Below are 16123 nucleotides of genomic sequence, written 5' to 3'. Positions count from 1 at the left end.
CGAGAGAGATTTTCGTCAGAGAGAGTCAAGCCCTTGCTTTCATCAAGGTGTCAAGCCCTTGCTGTAGTCAAGGAAACAAGCCCTCCATTTGAGGCATCTTCATTTGTGCTCTACTTCACCTTGTAGACCTCAGTCCACTCTCCGATTTGCTTCAAAAAGCTCACCATTCTGAGCTATGGGGAGAGAGTTATGCTCATTCTAGTCTTCCTCCCTTTTCAATTCTTTGAGAGAGACCTTGAGTGTTTTCTCAGTGGCTAAGGTTCTCTGAGTGTTGTTTTCTTTTCAGAGAGATTCTTCACCACTAAACCCTGTGCTTATAGCCAGTAACAAAAGCAAGTGACACTCGCCTCCGTGCATGCAGGCCAGTTAGCGAACCACCAACAGTCCTTGCTTTGGCTCCTTCAGCAAGCATACTGGAGGCTTCTGTAGCTGGCACTCCAACCGACAGGTGATGTCCTCCAACTGAGCAACGTCTCCTCCTTCAATGCTTGTCAACAAGCAAGCACCTAAAGCTCCCGGAGTAGCAAGCAACTAGCCTCTACAGCCATCTGACTCATTCAGTAATGCCCCAAACGCCTAAAGCTCTAAGAATGGCTTGGACCCAACTTCACCGGCTCCTACGTCATAGCTTGGACCAACGACTTGGACCCAACTTCACGGCTTGGACCCAACTTCACCGGCTCCAACTACGGAGACAAGCGATGCTCCTTAGCAGGCATTTTTCACCAAATAGAAACTCCAGTAGCAGAGATCTCTTGGCCAGCACGAGATCTCTCGACCAAACTCCTACGTCCAACTCTGCTACAGCGCCCAACGCTTTCCATAGCTTAACGGGCGCCCAACACGGCCCAAGCATCCTCCACAAAGCTTAGCCTCAGCAGTGCCTTAACCAGCTCCTTCAGCGACTGCTAGGCCTCAAATAATGATGAGCAGTGCCTAGGCTCCTCCAACCGAGTGTCGACTCTTACCATTCCTTTATCAAGATCCTACAATGGCCTCAGATGCCATAGCTTGACTCTCCAACTCTAATGGATTCAACAACTGCAAGCTGGCCAGGCCACTACAATCGCTCCATGAATCTAGAAGCCTCCCACAACCTCAACATAGAGGCGAAGCTTTACAATAGCAACAAGAGCAGCCTCTATCGGCCTTCTCCAACACTCCGGCCACTGAGCGCAAGCCTCCTCCATCCGGCCTCCTTCTCCGAACATCTCAGTGCTCCCTACGGTTGAACCCTCCATCCACAACAATCTTAGCAGCTTTTCAGCCTCGCGCTCCCCAACAAGCATCGCCTTGAGCTCCTACACCACTCACATCTGTGTAACGATTAGCCAACGCCAAGCCTCCAAGCAACTTCAACCGGTGGCTCTCCAACAAATGTCTCGAATGCCTCTCCAACCACCAAGCAACACGAAAGCTCCAACAGCCATGCGCGCTATGCATATTCTTCTCCAACGCACCTTCTTAACGAGCTTCTGAACCTCTCAGCATCTTCAATGAAGCAGCGTACTCAACACGGCTCCTGTGCTCCCCAACGCCAGCTCCAAGGCTATCGATTCCAACACACGGCCTCTGCCATTTCATCGGCTCTAAGCGGCTACTCCAACCGGCTCTTAGCCCACCTGCAAAGCACCAGCTTGAGCTCCAACATGACTCATGCGAGCCCGCATGACAGAGCCATAGGGCCACAAAGCCTGCTCTTCAACGTCCTCCGTCAACAGAATCTCTTGGAGATTCCATCGAGATCCATGCAGATTTCGGTGAGGACACGTGGAGGATCAATGTTATCCTCAAGCCTCACCATGTGGCCAGCCATATGACACATGGCATGCTGCCACGTCATTGACACACCTACGGAGCCTACCACGTCATCACAATACCTCGCTGGTGCCACGTCATTGACACATAGCACTGCCACATCATCAGTGGTCCCCCAGCCTGCTATCCAGTCAGCAGCAGCTAGTGCCACTTCAGCACATAGTGCCTCACAAGCACCTTTTTGTATGAGCATATGACGCACAATGCCACCTAGGCATAGTGCTCTCTAGGCACATTCCTCTACACAGTAACACTATATGTGACCTCCACATCACTCTCTATGCCAAATCATCAATTTGGACCCCCTCCTTGAATCAAAATTTGGCCATCCTTCCAAGAGCCATAACTTTTGATCCAAGGGGAATTTGGAAGTGATCCAAAAAGCAAAAATGCTCACCAGATTGTGCTCTACATGCTGAGCACTTCAGATCTTCTATCTAAGATTTCCATAGGTCAGCATCATTGATTCCTCTTCATCAAAACCACCTCCTGATCCTTTGTAGAACACCCAGCACTAATTCATTTGCTGCATTTATCGCATCGATGTGTAGTCTAGCTATAGACTAGCACTGCCATAGAGGAGATCCATCTCCACCAAGCCAAGTAAGCCATTGCCGCATTACCCGATCAGTTCCCACCGGCATCAGTCCCCTCGGATCTATCATCGGTATACATATTCACACACTGACACCAGCTCAGTCTCTTGGCATTTGGCACTTTATCACCTCAGAGTGACACTTGGCATTGATCTTCCTCTCAAATTCAGGATTGTTGCACCTTTGCACGCACACATGCCACCCATGTACAATCACATTTGTTGACTATTTTTGGCATTGGTTCCTGCATGCATACACATCAGCCTTAAACAGCCTCTTGGCTACTCCCGACACAGTTGTCTCATCACTTTACTGTAGGCTTGATCCTTGGCACACACAGTAGTTCTCACATGACTTGGTTTTGACCGTTCAGTGTAAGCCCCCCAGTGGTAGCTCTCACACAGTGTTCTCATGGGTAGACACTCTCGCCGGTACACTAGTAAGCCTCTTGCACAGAGCACCAGACCACCTCCATCATGGAGTTATTCTCATCACACAGTTGATGATACACCAGTCATGATGCCGGATGATATCCATCAGTGGAAAAAGAACCTTCTCCGACCATTCATTGCCACAGGGTATGTACCAGTCTATGATGCAGACTCGAGCCTCATTGGCCTTGACAGATCAAATGCAGATGCCGATACTTCACATGTCAGCATGGATCAGCCCGCAGTTTCTGATCATGCACATTCCTCGGAAAGCCCTCAGCATGAGGCACACTTCTTGGTAAGCCCTCAGCACGAGGCACATTCGGCAGTAAGCCCTCATCATGAGGCATATTTGACGGTAAGTCCTCAGTACGAGCCAGTCCCATCTACATCAACTCATTCTGATTTCAGTGATGTACAACCAGTTCTTCAGCAGGTAAGTCCTCAGTACGAGGCACTCACATCTTCTGCTGCATGCAGAGATATATGCCCGAGCGCATTTAGCTCTTCGGGTGATTCCATTCCAGCATCCATCATTGACGCTTTCACCTCTGGCACAGAGCATACCTTGGGCTCAGTTCCCTTCAGCAGTTCAGATCAGCACATCAGTCTTCAGGACATTTCCGCATCGGCTCACTCATGCCACATTGCACCCTTGGATCTAGTGATCACCACCTCTTTCAATCAGCAGATCATTCCTCAGCACGAGGATACTTATGCATCAGTGCGGTCCTACTCTAGTGCAGTAGACATCATCAAGTTCAGCCATAGCGCAACCTAGGGAGACTCAATGTTTCATCATGCACTTATGGATGTCGTATACAATCCATACTTGATGCATATCATTGGTTGGATCCAGGATTATAGATTAGTCCCTTCATCAACATTCGGCACCACATATGCCTCAGGGACATCTTATGATTTTTCAGTTGTATTTCAAGCTTCTAGGCCTTTATACTGTCAACTCCTTCTTGACGAGCCTATGACAGCTGCTACATCCCATGCCGACGAATGTTTAGCTATGCACACATCAGACGACCTCCAGCTCATGACAGTTGAGCATATAGGTTTGATAGGTTGCCATACCTTGTCATTTGTACGGGCCTCTTATTCAGTAGAGCAACGTATCATACCTACACTTTCGGCCCCAGATTTTCAGCCCTTGGATCAATCACTCTGTCCACACTAACTATGCGGTCTTCTTTGACCCCGCATCATTCGATAGAGATTACAGTACTGCAGCATACCTCACACATTACTATCAGTTCTTTGGTGTTGGTGACACCCTTGTATGTCACAACCTACCGGATCACATCGCCATAGGTACATTGACTAGCCTCACATCCGGATGCCTCTTCTATAGAGCAGTTGCATAGTCCACGATGACTCATGACATGTTCATTCTTGACATTTTCAGCACGCAGCCATACACACAGTTGTTCACATAGTCATCTTTCGACCAAAAATTCACAATTTTTGCTTTGCGGAAAGTGAACCGTCCCTAAGGCTACCCAGGCCAAAAAGAGCTTTCCCAAACTCGAACCTGGTCTTAGAGCGCCTCCTCGGGTGTGCCAGTAGCGCTCTCTCGCAGCGCCACTGGCATTAACGTTGCACAGCCCCATGCTTCTAGAATGCTGTTGCAACCTTTGCATTGGATTGTCAGCCCAGCTTTCCAAATTTTGAGAGTAATCGAGCATAGGAATGTTGGACTGGGACATTGTGCTTTTCACAGGGCAGTGGGGACGTTTTCTCACGCCTCTTGCATCGCAGTTGAAGAAGGTGCAATCTGGAACCATTGGCTGGATTACATCCTAGCAACGGTGCGGGGTCCTCCACCGAGTCAGCAAGCTCCGAGGGCGAGCCACGACGGGGGGTGAACCGAGAGCTCTTAAGGTGGGAGGCCAAAAAAGTGCCGGCCCACACATGCGAAGTAGAGTATAGAACAAAAATAAGAGAGAAAGAAAGAATGATATATAGACTCATAGCTTTGCTACCAAGCTCCATCGCCATAGCCACACCAGAGCCATCGCCATAGCCACAGGCATCGCCGTAGCCATGAAGCACCACCACGCCAGAGCTCTACCCTCCCTCCTCTTCCCCCTCAGCACCACCTCCGATCACTCTCTCCTCAATTTCTGCTCCTGGAAGAGCCTCCTCACTCTCCCTTCCCCCCTCCCTCTCACCGCCGCTGCCTTGCTCGGTGCCGGCACCCTAGGAGCCCTCCTCCTCCTCCGCCAGGTCTCCCCTGCCTCGTTTCCTTCCCTCTCTTGGTTGACTCGCGCTAGCCAACCGGAAGACTCCGACTCTGCTTCAGAACCGCGGCAGCAGCTCTTCGTCCCTGGATTGCGGAACGAAGGCAACAATTGCTTCCTCAACGCCATCCTTCAGGTGCAGCTCTGCGATTTTATGCGGTTTTTGTCTCCTTTTTACTTTGATGATCAACTGAGCCACTCGCTGGAAGGAAGTATCTAGTATAAAAGTGCCTCTGAAAGGCATGGAAGATCGTTGCCAATACCTAGCTCATGCGAAGTACGTCTAGTATAGCTTATTCATGATCTACCAATGGGACGAGCTGGGAATGACGCCCGATCCGAACTCACAACTTTTCAGGTTGCACAGGAAAAGAGGATGCTATGCAGCCATTGTCTAACTATGTTGACAAAAATCACAAGTGCGATTTCGGGCAAGTGATGCGTGTTTTATTGGAAATGAGTGGGAATTTGAGCTCTGAACATAGAAAAAGATTGACTGCGAGGCCACATTTGCATCGTTAGGCAAGACGATGATATTTTTCCAATGGAGCTCGTGCATGGGATCTCGAGCAGACTTTTCTTGAGCAATTTTCAGGTTTTGAGGTTCTCCGAGTCGATAGACTAAATTAGGAACAACAAAATTTCTAAATGTGTACGATTGGATATATTCTAGTCGTACAAAGGTATATATAGATAGACTCAATTGGGAGCCCCTGAATGGCAACCTCGATCTAGCGAGGTAAGCAATGCTTTTGGGATGAGCTGATTTTGAAAGGAGACCATCAAGGGAGGATTCAAGAGATTAAACAAATGCTTAGAGGCCACCCACCTTGAACTTATATCAGCATAGAGAGATTTGAACTTAGCTTGATTTTGTAGGATAGCTTAGAAGATGTGAATCTTCCTTATATGGAGTCTTTGGAATTCTGTTTTCTCGAAAACATGATGAGATTTCAGCTATGTAGTGGGGATTAGGGGTTACATTTGAGGGAGGACCATTAGAGAGGACGAATTGAATATTTAGATGATGAGGGGTTTCACATAGCAAAAGAAACCTATTATGACCCTAGATCATAGCATGAGCTGGCATTATTGATGGGTTTATGTCAAAGCGTTGGACCCTTTAAAAGAGGTCAATTAGAACACCTAGTGTATGGGTGCCCTTCAGTTAAGGACACCCTTGAGTAAGTCCATAAAAATGAGCTGTGGGCTCATTCACAGGGATCTCTCAAGCTAGACTCCTTGGGATACTAGGACCTTGAGTAGGCTATTGCCTAGTCCACCCGAACACCTTTATTGGCGGACTCCTATATATGAGACACAGGGTTGTGGTCATGATGTGGCAGGGTGTTTGGCTTACCTCAGGCTATCCTTTATACTGGATCTATGGCTAGGTGATGGGTTGGCCAAGGTTGGAACTAGAAGAGAGAGAACGCGAGAGAATGAAGCTCAAGGAAGCTGAACTGAAATTGCATTAACAAGAATGAAGTACAAGACTAGGGTCGGCATAAAGGCACATCCTAGGATGGACCCTACCTAAGGTCACTCTGGATCACCTGAAACTGGCCCCTGGGTAAAAACGAATTTCCCTGGTAGGCCCTGGATCACTTGAAACTGGCACGTGGGTAAAAACGAATTTCCTTGGCAGGCTCTAGATCACCTGAAACTAGCCCCTGGGTAAACACGAATTTCCTTGGCAAAAAGCAATTTGACTCTAGTAGCACCTGGCAGGCTCTGGCAGCTCCAAACTGATGATTTGGCGTCTTTGGAACTGATTTGGCCAATTGAATCCAAAGGAAGGGCTTCCCCCCCCTTTTAAAGCCGTAGGCTCTAAAACCAGTGTTTTTTAAAAATTGCACCACTCTTTTGGGCCCCCTGTTGCACACTTTGGCCCTAGGAATTAATTGCCTAGTAACTGGGCGCACATTCACTATTTACAAGGACCCACTAGGAATTTTAATTCCCCAAGTCCCGCCCCATGGCCGGACCCTCGCGCCCTAGAGGCTGAAGGCAGTGACGCACAAATTACGGGAGTCACAAATCAAAAGTCCCGTAATTTCACGTCCTCGTGACACACGGGTTGGTGGCGATTCGGGCGTGGAAGCTAGGAGGGATAACAAATGCTTTCATTGCAAAGAAGAAGGACATGTGGCATGAGAATGCCCAAAGCGCAAATTAAAGGAGAAGCTGATGATAGGGATGAACAGAAAGGCAAGAAGCCTAAGCCCACTTCAGGATTGGTGCCGCTTGATGCCATTGTTGAGAAGCCCAATGGGGATGCTACAATGTTATGTAGAGCATGTGGCGAGGTGAGAGATCAGATGTCCTTGATCTTCTTTGACGTAGAGACCCTTGCAAATTCTATTTCTCTTGAGTCAGCAAGCAATTTGGGAATCCGTGTAGAAGAGATGGGGCCCATGAGTGAGATAGGCTTGGCTTGTCCTTATTACCCCTATCATTGGGAAGCTTTGTTTGCATATATAGAGTTTTGTGGACGATGAGGAGTTCTATATCATTCCACTTGAGGGCTGTGATGTCTTGTTGGGAATGCCATGGTGTCATAGGGTTCATGCTATACTGGATACTTACAATCGGAAGATCACTTTAATGCATAGAGAAAAGACACATGTTTTGGATGCCAAACTCAAGGGAAAGTTAGTCCCTGTTGTATTTGCTTTTGCTGTTTGCTCAATAATGAAAAACCATCTTTATGTGTACTTAGTTTTTGCAAAGGATAATAAGTCTGATGATCCACAGTCTGTTTTCTCTAAGCTGGATAAGAGCAGGCAAATTTCCTTAGCCAATTTGGGGATTGTTTCTCTGACTCTTTGCTAGGGGAAGCTTCCACCTGAAAGGCTTGAGGATCATGGTATTGATATAGTCTTGGTAGTAGTCCACTGAACAAGCCACCATATAGAGTTAGTGCAGCCCAAGGAGAAGACATTACGAGTCAGGTGAAGGATTTATTGGAAAAGGGCTGATTTAACCTAGTTCATTGCACTATTGTTCACTAGTGTTGGTTGTTAGTCCAGAAGAGGGATGGTTCATGGCGAATGTGCATAAATTATCACGCATTAAACAAGATAACCATCAAGAATCGATTCCCCATTCCAAGAATTGACGATATCTTGGATCAGTTGGAGGGATCAGCCATTTTCAGCCTTACAGATCTTAAGAGTCATGAGGTCTTGGTCATGCCATTTGGACTCACGAATGCTCCTGCCACCTTTAATAGAATGATGGATAGAATCTTTCGGGTCTTCGGAAGACCGATGGGTCTATGAGACTGTGAAAATCCTGATACAACAAGCTGTGGTAGTGGAGCTACTAAACGAGCGTCCATACCAATGCAAAATGCAAAAAATGCAGAATGGCAGTACTAAGTCCTAAGTACAACATAGTCATGTTAATGGTTGACTATATATCAGTCTCAGCATTGTCATCAATATCCTCATCATCATCGGCAGGAGCAAGATATCAAGATAAATGAGGCAGTAGAGGCATGAAGTCGGCAATAGAGTGCTGTCGGCCACTTAGAGGTGCGGTCCTGGCACGTCTCCTAGTCGTAGCTCTGCGTCTGACCAAGGCTACTGTGACTCCCGTCGGTCGGGCTCCGACTCTAAAGAAGGAGGGGATGTCCCCAAGTGTGATCTGTGTGTCGACCCTCTGTCTGAGCTGTCGGGTCACAGGCTCCGGGTCACGGTCATGTCGAGGCCTCGTCTCATGGGGGTCCACATGATCAAGCTGAAAGAACTCCGTGATAGAGCTCTGAGAGGGATCAGCCGAGGAAGAAGTCTGCTCTTGTCTCCGTGCTCGAAGTATCCTCTCACGGTGTCTAAGTGCCTCATGAATGAAACCTGCCAAACACCGCTAGTCAGGGTAGGAGAGGAAACAGGCCAAAACCCCATAACTATCCCTGAAGAGGCAGTGGAAACGCCCTCGGATCTCATAGTACATAGGACATCTGAAGATGAAATGCTCCTCTATCTCAACTTCCTGCATGTCACATAGTGTGCATATGCGCCTCTCCCTGGGTAGTCGCTCTGCTTTGCCGCTCTCAATGCGAAGTCTGTGTGAAGAGACTCGGAACTGCCCACAAGATATCCTCAGCGAGTGGGGTAGGTGAATCTGCGTGTATCTTGGTGGGTCAATGAAACCCTCCGCTGTGATATGTAAGAAGTGATCTCTGTAGAAGCTAAGCTTCACTGGGAGTTCACTCGGTCCCAACCAGGTCCGAAATATGTGTAGCTGTAATAGATCCTCACAGATAACCTGTTGACCTCGTGTGATAAGAGGGGAGAAAACGGAGCATCCATGCTGTACTGGAAGGGAGGTAGTCTATCCATGTCGAGCCTCGATCGCTCAAACCATCTCTCTGTACGTGCATACCAGCACCTCTGGTCTCCTCCTGCTGCATGTGCCATAGAAGAGGAGGTAGCTTGCTACGCCCGGAGGTATAATCCCCATATTCCCTAAGTCGGTATAGATATGTGATGACCTGAAATGCAGCATCTAGCCTGAATGATATGGTGAGGAACGGATGACTCTACCACGAATCATCCGTGATAACATGAGAACCTGTAGCCGCTCCACACGGGCCCACTCTGTATCCGACCAGTCTGGCCCCCAACAAGGGCTGTCGTACATCCCTGCTGGGCGAACCAAGGAGTCAAAAACCAACCCCTTGGTGCGTGGATCCTGAAAGTGCGAGCGGAAGCACTGCCTCTCTAGTCTGGCCAATGAAGCATACCCTCGACTCACGCGTGCCTGCATTGTGGGTCTCATAGTGAAGCTAGGTCCAGAAAAGATAACCCCAAGATAAGTGTATGATGAAACTATCTCAACAGATGACCCCGCAAATGTGAACTGCTCCTGATGCATGATGGCTCGAGATGTATTGAAGATCATGAGCTTGGTTTTACCCAGGTTGACCTTCAAATCATGAGACTCACAAAAGGACTGTAGTGCGTCTAGGTGTCTCTGAAGCCCGTTTGCTGAGGAAGACAAGAGAGCCACGTCATCTGCATAGAGCAGAATTTGGATCAGCGTGCCTGCAAGAGAGCAACCTACACCCCTGTGTCTGCATCACTGTCTCAAGCTCGTCAATGTAGAGGCCAAACAAGGTAGGCGACAAAGGACACCCTTGTTTGACCCCGATGGTGCTCATGATCTCGTTTGTTCACCCGCCGGATCCGGTCCGAACTCTGCCAGAAACTCTCTCGTAAAGTGCTATGACAGCCCAAATGATCTCTTGGTCATAGCCCAAGTCCTGTAGGTGCCTTATGAGGCGGGCTTTCGGAACCGTGTCAAATGCCTTGCGGAAATCCACAAAGCAACAATAAACCCTCTGCTTCTGTGACCTCGCCTCCTCGATGATACATCTGAGCGTGAGGATGTGGTCCATGGTTCCATGATCACGTTGGAATCCGGCATGTCCTGTTGCTCTAAGTCCTCGACATTCTGCAAGTCTGCTAACCTCGGAGTCAAGCACTGATGCATAAATCTTGGACATGACATGTCCAATCATAATGGTCCTGTAGTTCTCCAGGCTCATGGGATCCCCTGCCTTGTGGATGGGTGAGATAGTGTTAATGGTCCAAGTGTGTGGAAATCCCAAATAGACAGCTTCATTAAAAAGCTTTGCTAAGATCGGGGCTAGGAGGTTAATCCCATATGCAATGAACTCAGTGCATAGCCCCTCATGATCCTTCGCTCGGCCATTATGAAGTTTCATTGCGGCATCCTTTACCCCTCCTCTAGTGAAGAGGGTGCAAGATGTAAGGATTGGCTGATTTGGGATGTCATAAAGTGTGCGTGCATAATCAAACCAGATCTGAGTGTTAGTGAGTGGCAGAGGGGACCGGAAATCTCTGCCAGAAGTCCTTAGAGTTGTTACTAAACAAAATGTTCAGTAGCTCCTCCTCGTTTCGACGAACGAAGTCTAGTTTCTTCCTCCGTACCAGTCTACGGTATACTCGTAGCGTATTTGGTGCGCTCGGAAGACTGTTTTTGGTTTCGAATTTGAGTTGACGGCGTAAAGCCTTACACTCATCATCTTACCAACTATTATAGGGTACGGTTCCAGGGGGTGGTGGGCGGGTGGAGCGGGTGGTGTGGGGGAAAGCGTGAATGGCAGCCTCGTGTAGTGAGCGGGTGACAAGGGCAGCACGATCCTCTAAAAGGGGTATGAAGTCAATATAAGCGAGAAGTATGTACAGACGGCCAGAGTAAGAAGGTGAGTGATCCCGATCAAACCGTATATCGTGGTAAGTGGAGTAAGCACTGAGTGGGGTGGGAGGTGCTATGCGAAGGGAGGTGGAGATGCTAAAGAAAAGGTATGTATTGTCACCACAATGTAAATATCCTGAGTCAAAGTACAGTTGACCATTTATTTGATCATAATTAAAGAGTTTTATATGTGTTAATTATGGTCAAAGAGTTATTTTAATGGTCAAAGGATTGACTACGGTCAAAGATACTTGACTCTAGTCAAGTAAACCTGACTACGGTCAGAGAGTGTTGACTTCGGTCAACAAGGCTTGGCATGCGCCAAGAGGGTTAACCCCGGTTAACCAAGATGTGCCAACTTCGGTTGGAGAGACTTGGCTATAATTAAGGCGCCTTGACCTTTGGTCAAAGCTCTTTAATTATAATCAAGAGTGTTGACTCCGGTCAACCAGAGAATATATATATATTTATTTGTATATATATTTGTTTAGATGTGCACATGTGTTCAGTGGGGACGCCCATTGTGACTAGGATTAGTCCACAGTGTGTTATTTGCATGCAAAGCGCTAACAATTAATGGGTACCATGGTGGTGCGCTTTAATTAATTGTTGCAGGTACTAGGAAGGATTATTTTTCCTAAGCGTAATGGGAGCCTGACAAGCATCTAGGAGGCGGTTCGTGTGACCGAGAGCTTTGAAGACTCCAGAATGGCCCTTAGTGGCATGTAATAGGATTTAGTCTAGATTTTAGACAAGTGGCATGTTGCCAATTTGAATGGAGCTTGAAGCTCTTGTAAAAAAAGTGGATTATTCACGTTTTGGAATGTGGAGATTTACCAGATAGCTCTACGCTGAACTTCTGTAACGGATTTTCTCTGATGAATAAAGACCTTTGGGGGGGTCCAGCCCGACGATTTGTCCTGGGCCCTAGTGCATCTTCAGAGAGAGGGAGTGAGGGAGAGCTTTTGAGAGCATAAATCCCGTCGTTTAAGAGTAGTGATAGCTGTCTTTCACCAACGAGTTGGTTTTATTGGTATCAGAGCGCAGCTTCGTAGCTTTCTGAAGCTATGACGGTCTGAGAAGATGCCTGCAGCCAAAGGAAGGAATAAGATGGCGGCCTGTTCAAAGCTAGGATAAGCAAAGATTTGCAGCCGCTGGTACAACGTCAACCAGATGGGCGACATAGATGCAGATGTGGAGTTATTCGTTGGCAGAGATAGCGTAAATTGTTCAGTTTCAGACTATATGCTGAAGCTAGACTATACGCAAGCGTGAAGGAAGGCGAAGCGTACGCTGACCCGAGGCAAGATACGCTGGTGATGGCGTGGGCACAAGCGGTGCTGGCTACTACACTTGGGGCCTCATGCCTATGACGGCGTAAGGACGCCTCTAACGGAGAGTCAAAGCGAATGAAGTGATCAAACTGCCAACGATTGAAGTAGCTGCTGGGTATCGCGTGAACGCTCGAAGTGATTTTTGGCTTCTTGTGTCATTTTTGCATACCTTCGTGAAGGCGATAACACTCGAGGAGGCTACGCTATGGTGCGGGCTGGAAATAGCTAGACGTTGATGATCCTTCACGACGCCTGTTCTTCACGCGCGGTGCCATGGTGCTGAAAGTTTGCAGGGGCTCTGCGTTGATGCTGACGTGGCAGCCAGGTGGCATGCACGTGCAGGCGCTGACATGGCGGATGGAGCGGTTGGCTTGATGACGTGGCAGTCCATGCTGGCAGACAGCTCAGCAGATGACGTGGCACTGACACGTGGCAGACAGCTCAGCAGATGACGTGGCACTGACGTGGCAGACAGCGCAGTAGATGACGTGGCACTGACACGTGGCAGACAGCGCAGTAGATGACGTGGCAAGACACGTGGTAAGCTGATGTGGCAGATGCTGATGTGGCACTGACATGTGGCAAACCAGTGGTTAAATAAATTCTGGTTAGTTAACCCTGGTCAGAGGTCTAGTTAACTTGACCCAACCAGACCAGTCTGGTCACTGCAACCAGACTGTGACCAGTTCAGTTAGTCCAGTTGCAAGCTAACCAGACCAGAATCAGTCAGTCTGGTTAGAGTAACTAGCCAGTTACTCCATCTGGTTACTGTTCTTTAAAAAAAAAAAAAAAAAAGAACAGTTGCAGAGATTGTTCCTGCTAGAAATTTTCACTTATCTGTCAGACTTTTACTGTCAGAAAACAGCAGAAAAACAGAGAAATCAGAGATTTGCAGAAAAAGAGTATGCATGCCTTTGAGCAGTGAAAAGAGGGAAAAAACAGATGCCTTTTGAAGCCATCTGCAGCAGCCAGAAAAGGGCAATATAGTTGTTGATGCTTTGGCAACTGTGTGGGTTTATGCCTTGAACTGACAGCCAGTACTGGCATAGATTGCGAATGCAAAACACCTCTTGTTGAGGTACTTTTTCTGTTGGAAAAGCAAAGGTAGTGTGCATCAGTTACCTACACGGTGTGAGAAATCTGCAGATCTCAGAATATGGATCAATCACCTATCCAGTGGGATTCACAAGATAGGGATGTACATCCAGGACAGAGAAATGTGCCGCAAACTCAACAAGAATTTGAACAGATGGTACGCACTCGTATACAAGAGCTGGAAAATCTCAAAAGGGATCCCAGGGCTCAGCATTTGTTTCAAGCAGAAACTATGCCTAATCCAGTATATGACGTGCCAATGCCAGAGGCACACTCTCGTGTACAGCCTGAGAGAGAGAGATCTCATAGATCTCATAGGAGACGGTCCCATAGTAAAAAGAGATCGAGGCATCATCACCGATCTCCTGGTCCATCACCGTCTACCTCGAGTTCGACTTCTGTATCTTCTTCTTCCTTATCAGATAAACCCTTCAGGAAAAGAAGAAAACACAAGAAGTCTAGAAAGAGAAAGTCTTCCAAAGAGACCAAGGAATTTAAAGAGGGAGGAAAATCTGTCAAGTTTATGACCTACAATGGACAGTATGGTCATACAGACAAAGCATTGCAGTTTATCAGACAGTTTGATGCTGCATTCGGTACATAAAAATTTTCAGAATCCTCCAAATTAAGAATGGTCAGTTTACACTTGACAGCAACGGCTAGTGCATGGTGGAGTGCACAGACCACAGATGGGTCAGCCCCAAGGAAGTGGAAGGACTTCAAGAAAGCCTTCTACCAGCAGTTTATGCCTAAACAGTTTAGAGACCATGTTCTTCAAGACTGGGACAGCTTGCACATGGATGCAGGAGATACAGTGGATGGGTACAACCAAAAGTTTTGGGATGCTTATTTGCAGGTTGCACCTTTCAAAAAGATCTCCAAAGGCACCCAAATGAGGAAGTACAGAGCAGGTCTCACTCCAAGAATTCAGGCAGTACTGAATGCTTTGGGGGCAAAGAATATTCAAGACCTTATGCATTCAGCTTCAGTAGCGAGTCTTGTGCCGCTACAAGATCCATCTACAGTGCCATCCTTGCATGCAGGACGTGCTGATAAAAAGAAAACTGATTTTCCAAAATCAGAAAAGAAAGAGTACCCCAAGGCTGAAAAGAAAGGGTTTCAGCCTCAGAAGCCGAGGGGTACTCAGTTTTCAAAGACTTATAAGGGCAAATCTCTATTTACCCCTGAACAGATAGCGGAATTCCGTAGAGATGGGAAATGCTTCAGGTGCGGTAAAGAGGGGCATGTGGCTGCCCAGTGCCCAGAAAAGCCTTCAACTTCGAAGGGAAAAGAGGCAGAGAAGCCACGAGGACCGCAAAAGCCAATGGCGGGGGGAATTCCTGATATACTGGGTCATGCTTTGAACCCAGAAGAACGAGAATTGCTGCTATCATGGGGCAAAGTTAGAGACCAGCTAGCGCTAATTTTATTTGATCCAGGGGCTACTGATAATTTTATATCAGAGGATCTAGCCCTGAGGCTGGGAATAAAGACGGAAGAGTTAGGCAGGGCTTTGGATGCCGATCAAATGTTTTGTGGGAATCCTGTGCCAGTTACTCCCTTGATAGGGAAGCTCCGTCTTCATGTTCAGAGTTATGTGGATCAGGAAGACTTCTTCATTTCTCCACTGAAACATTATGATGTAGTTTTGGGGATGCCTTGGTTTCACCGCAAGGCAGTGAAGTTGACTCTTCCTGAAAGAGCGTTGGAGTTTGTGCATAGGGGGAAAAATCAGCGTTTAATTGCCAGGAATAAAGGGGACACTATCCCCATTGTATCTGATGTTTCATGCGGTAAAGCAATAAAGTCTGCAATTTCTGCGTACATGGTTTTTGTAAAAGAAAAAGAGAATGATATGCATGCTGAAATGAATGATGCAGACAAAGATAAGTTTCAGTTTCTTGTAAACTTTAAAGATTGCTTTTCTGATGTTTTGCCAGGGGAGTTACCCCCAGAGAGACCAGAAGATCATCAGATAGAGTTAATGCCTGGTAGTGAGCCACCAAACAGACCCCCTTATAGAGTCAGTGCGACTCAGAGAGAGGAGATTATGGCTCAGGTACAGGACTTGCTGTCCAAAGGGTTGATTCAGCCCAGCTCGTCTCCTTTTTGTTCCCCTGTACTATTAGTACAGAAGAAAGATGGCTCATTCCGTATGTGCGTTGATTATCGCGCACTGAACAAAATGACCATCAAGAATAGATTCCCTATTCCGCGCATTGATGATGTCCTAGATCAGTTAAATGGAGCTTCAGTTTTCAGCAGGATAGACTTAAAGAGTGGCTACCACCAAGTGAGGATACAGCCTCAGGATGTGCACAAGACAGCATTCCGCACTAGATTCGGGTTGTATGAATACTTAGTGATGC

The 16123-nt window shown here is 47.4% G+C and overlaps 1 protein-coding gene across 1 annotated transcript in view; it reads left to right on the top strand.

The window, feature by feature from the left end:
- The first annotated feature begins 4853 nt into the window (after window positions 1–4853).
- UBP27 (ubiquitin-specific protease 27) overlaps window positions 4854–16123 on the top strand; it is a 46592-nt gene continuing 35322 nt past the window's right edge. Inside the window, exon 1 of the mRNA XM_087374086.1 lies at window positions 4854–5233. Within this exon, the coding sequence (XP_087230212.1) occupies window positions 4901–5233 (333 nt within the window). The 5' untranslated portion in view covers window positions 4854–4900. The remainder of the gene's footprint in view (window positions 5234–16123) is intronic.

Source organism: Dipteris shenzhenensis, chromosome 4, assembly GCF_047967505.1.
Source record: "Dipteris shenzhenensis isolate YYH24624 ecotype China chromosome 4, Dip_SZ_1.0, whole genome shotgun sequence".
Lineage (NCBI taxonomy): Eukaryota > Viridiplantae > Streptophyta > Polypodiopsida > Gleicheniales > Dipteridaceae > Dipteris > Dipteris shenzhenensis.
Note: the sequence above shows the minus strand (reverse complement) of the source record. Positions and strands in the feature narration are given on the sequence as shown.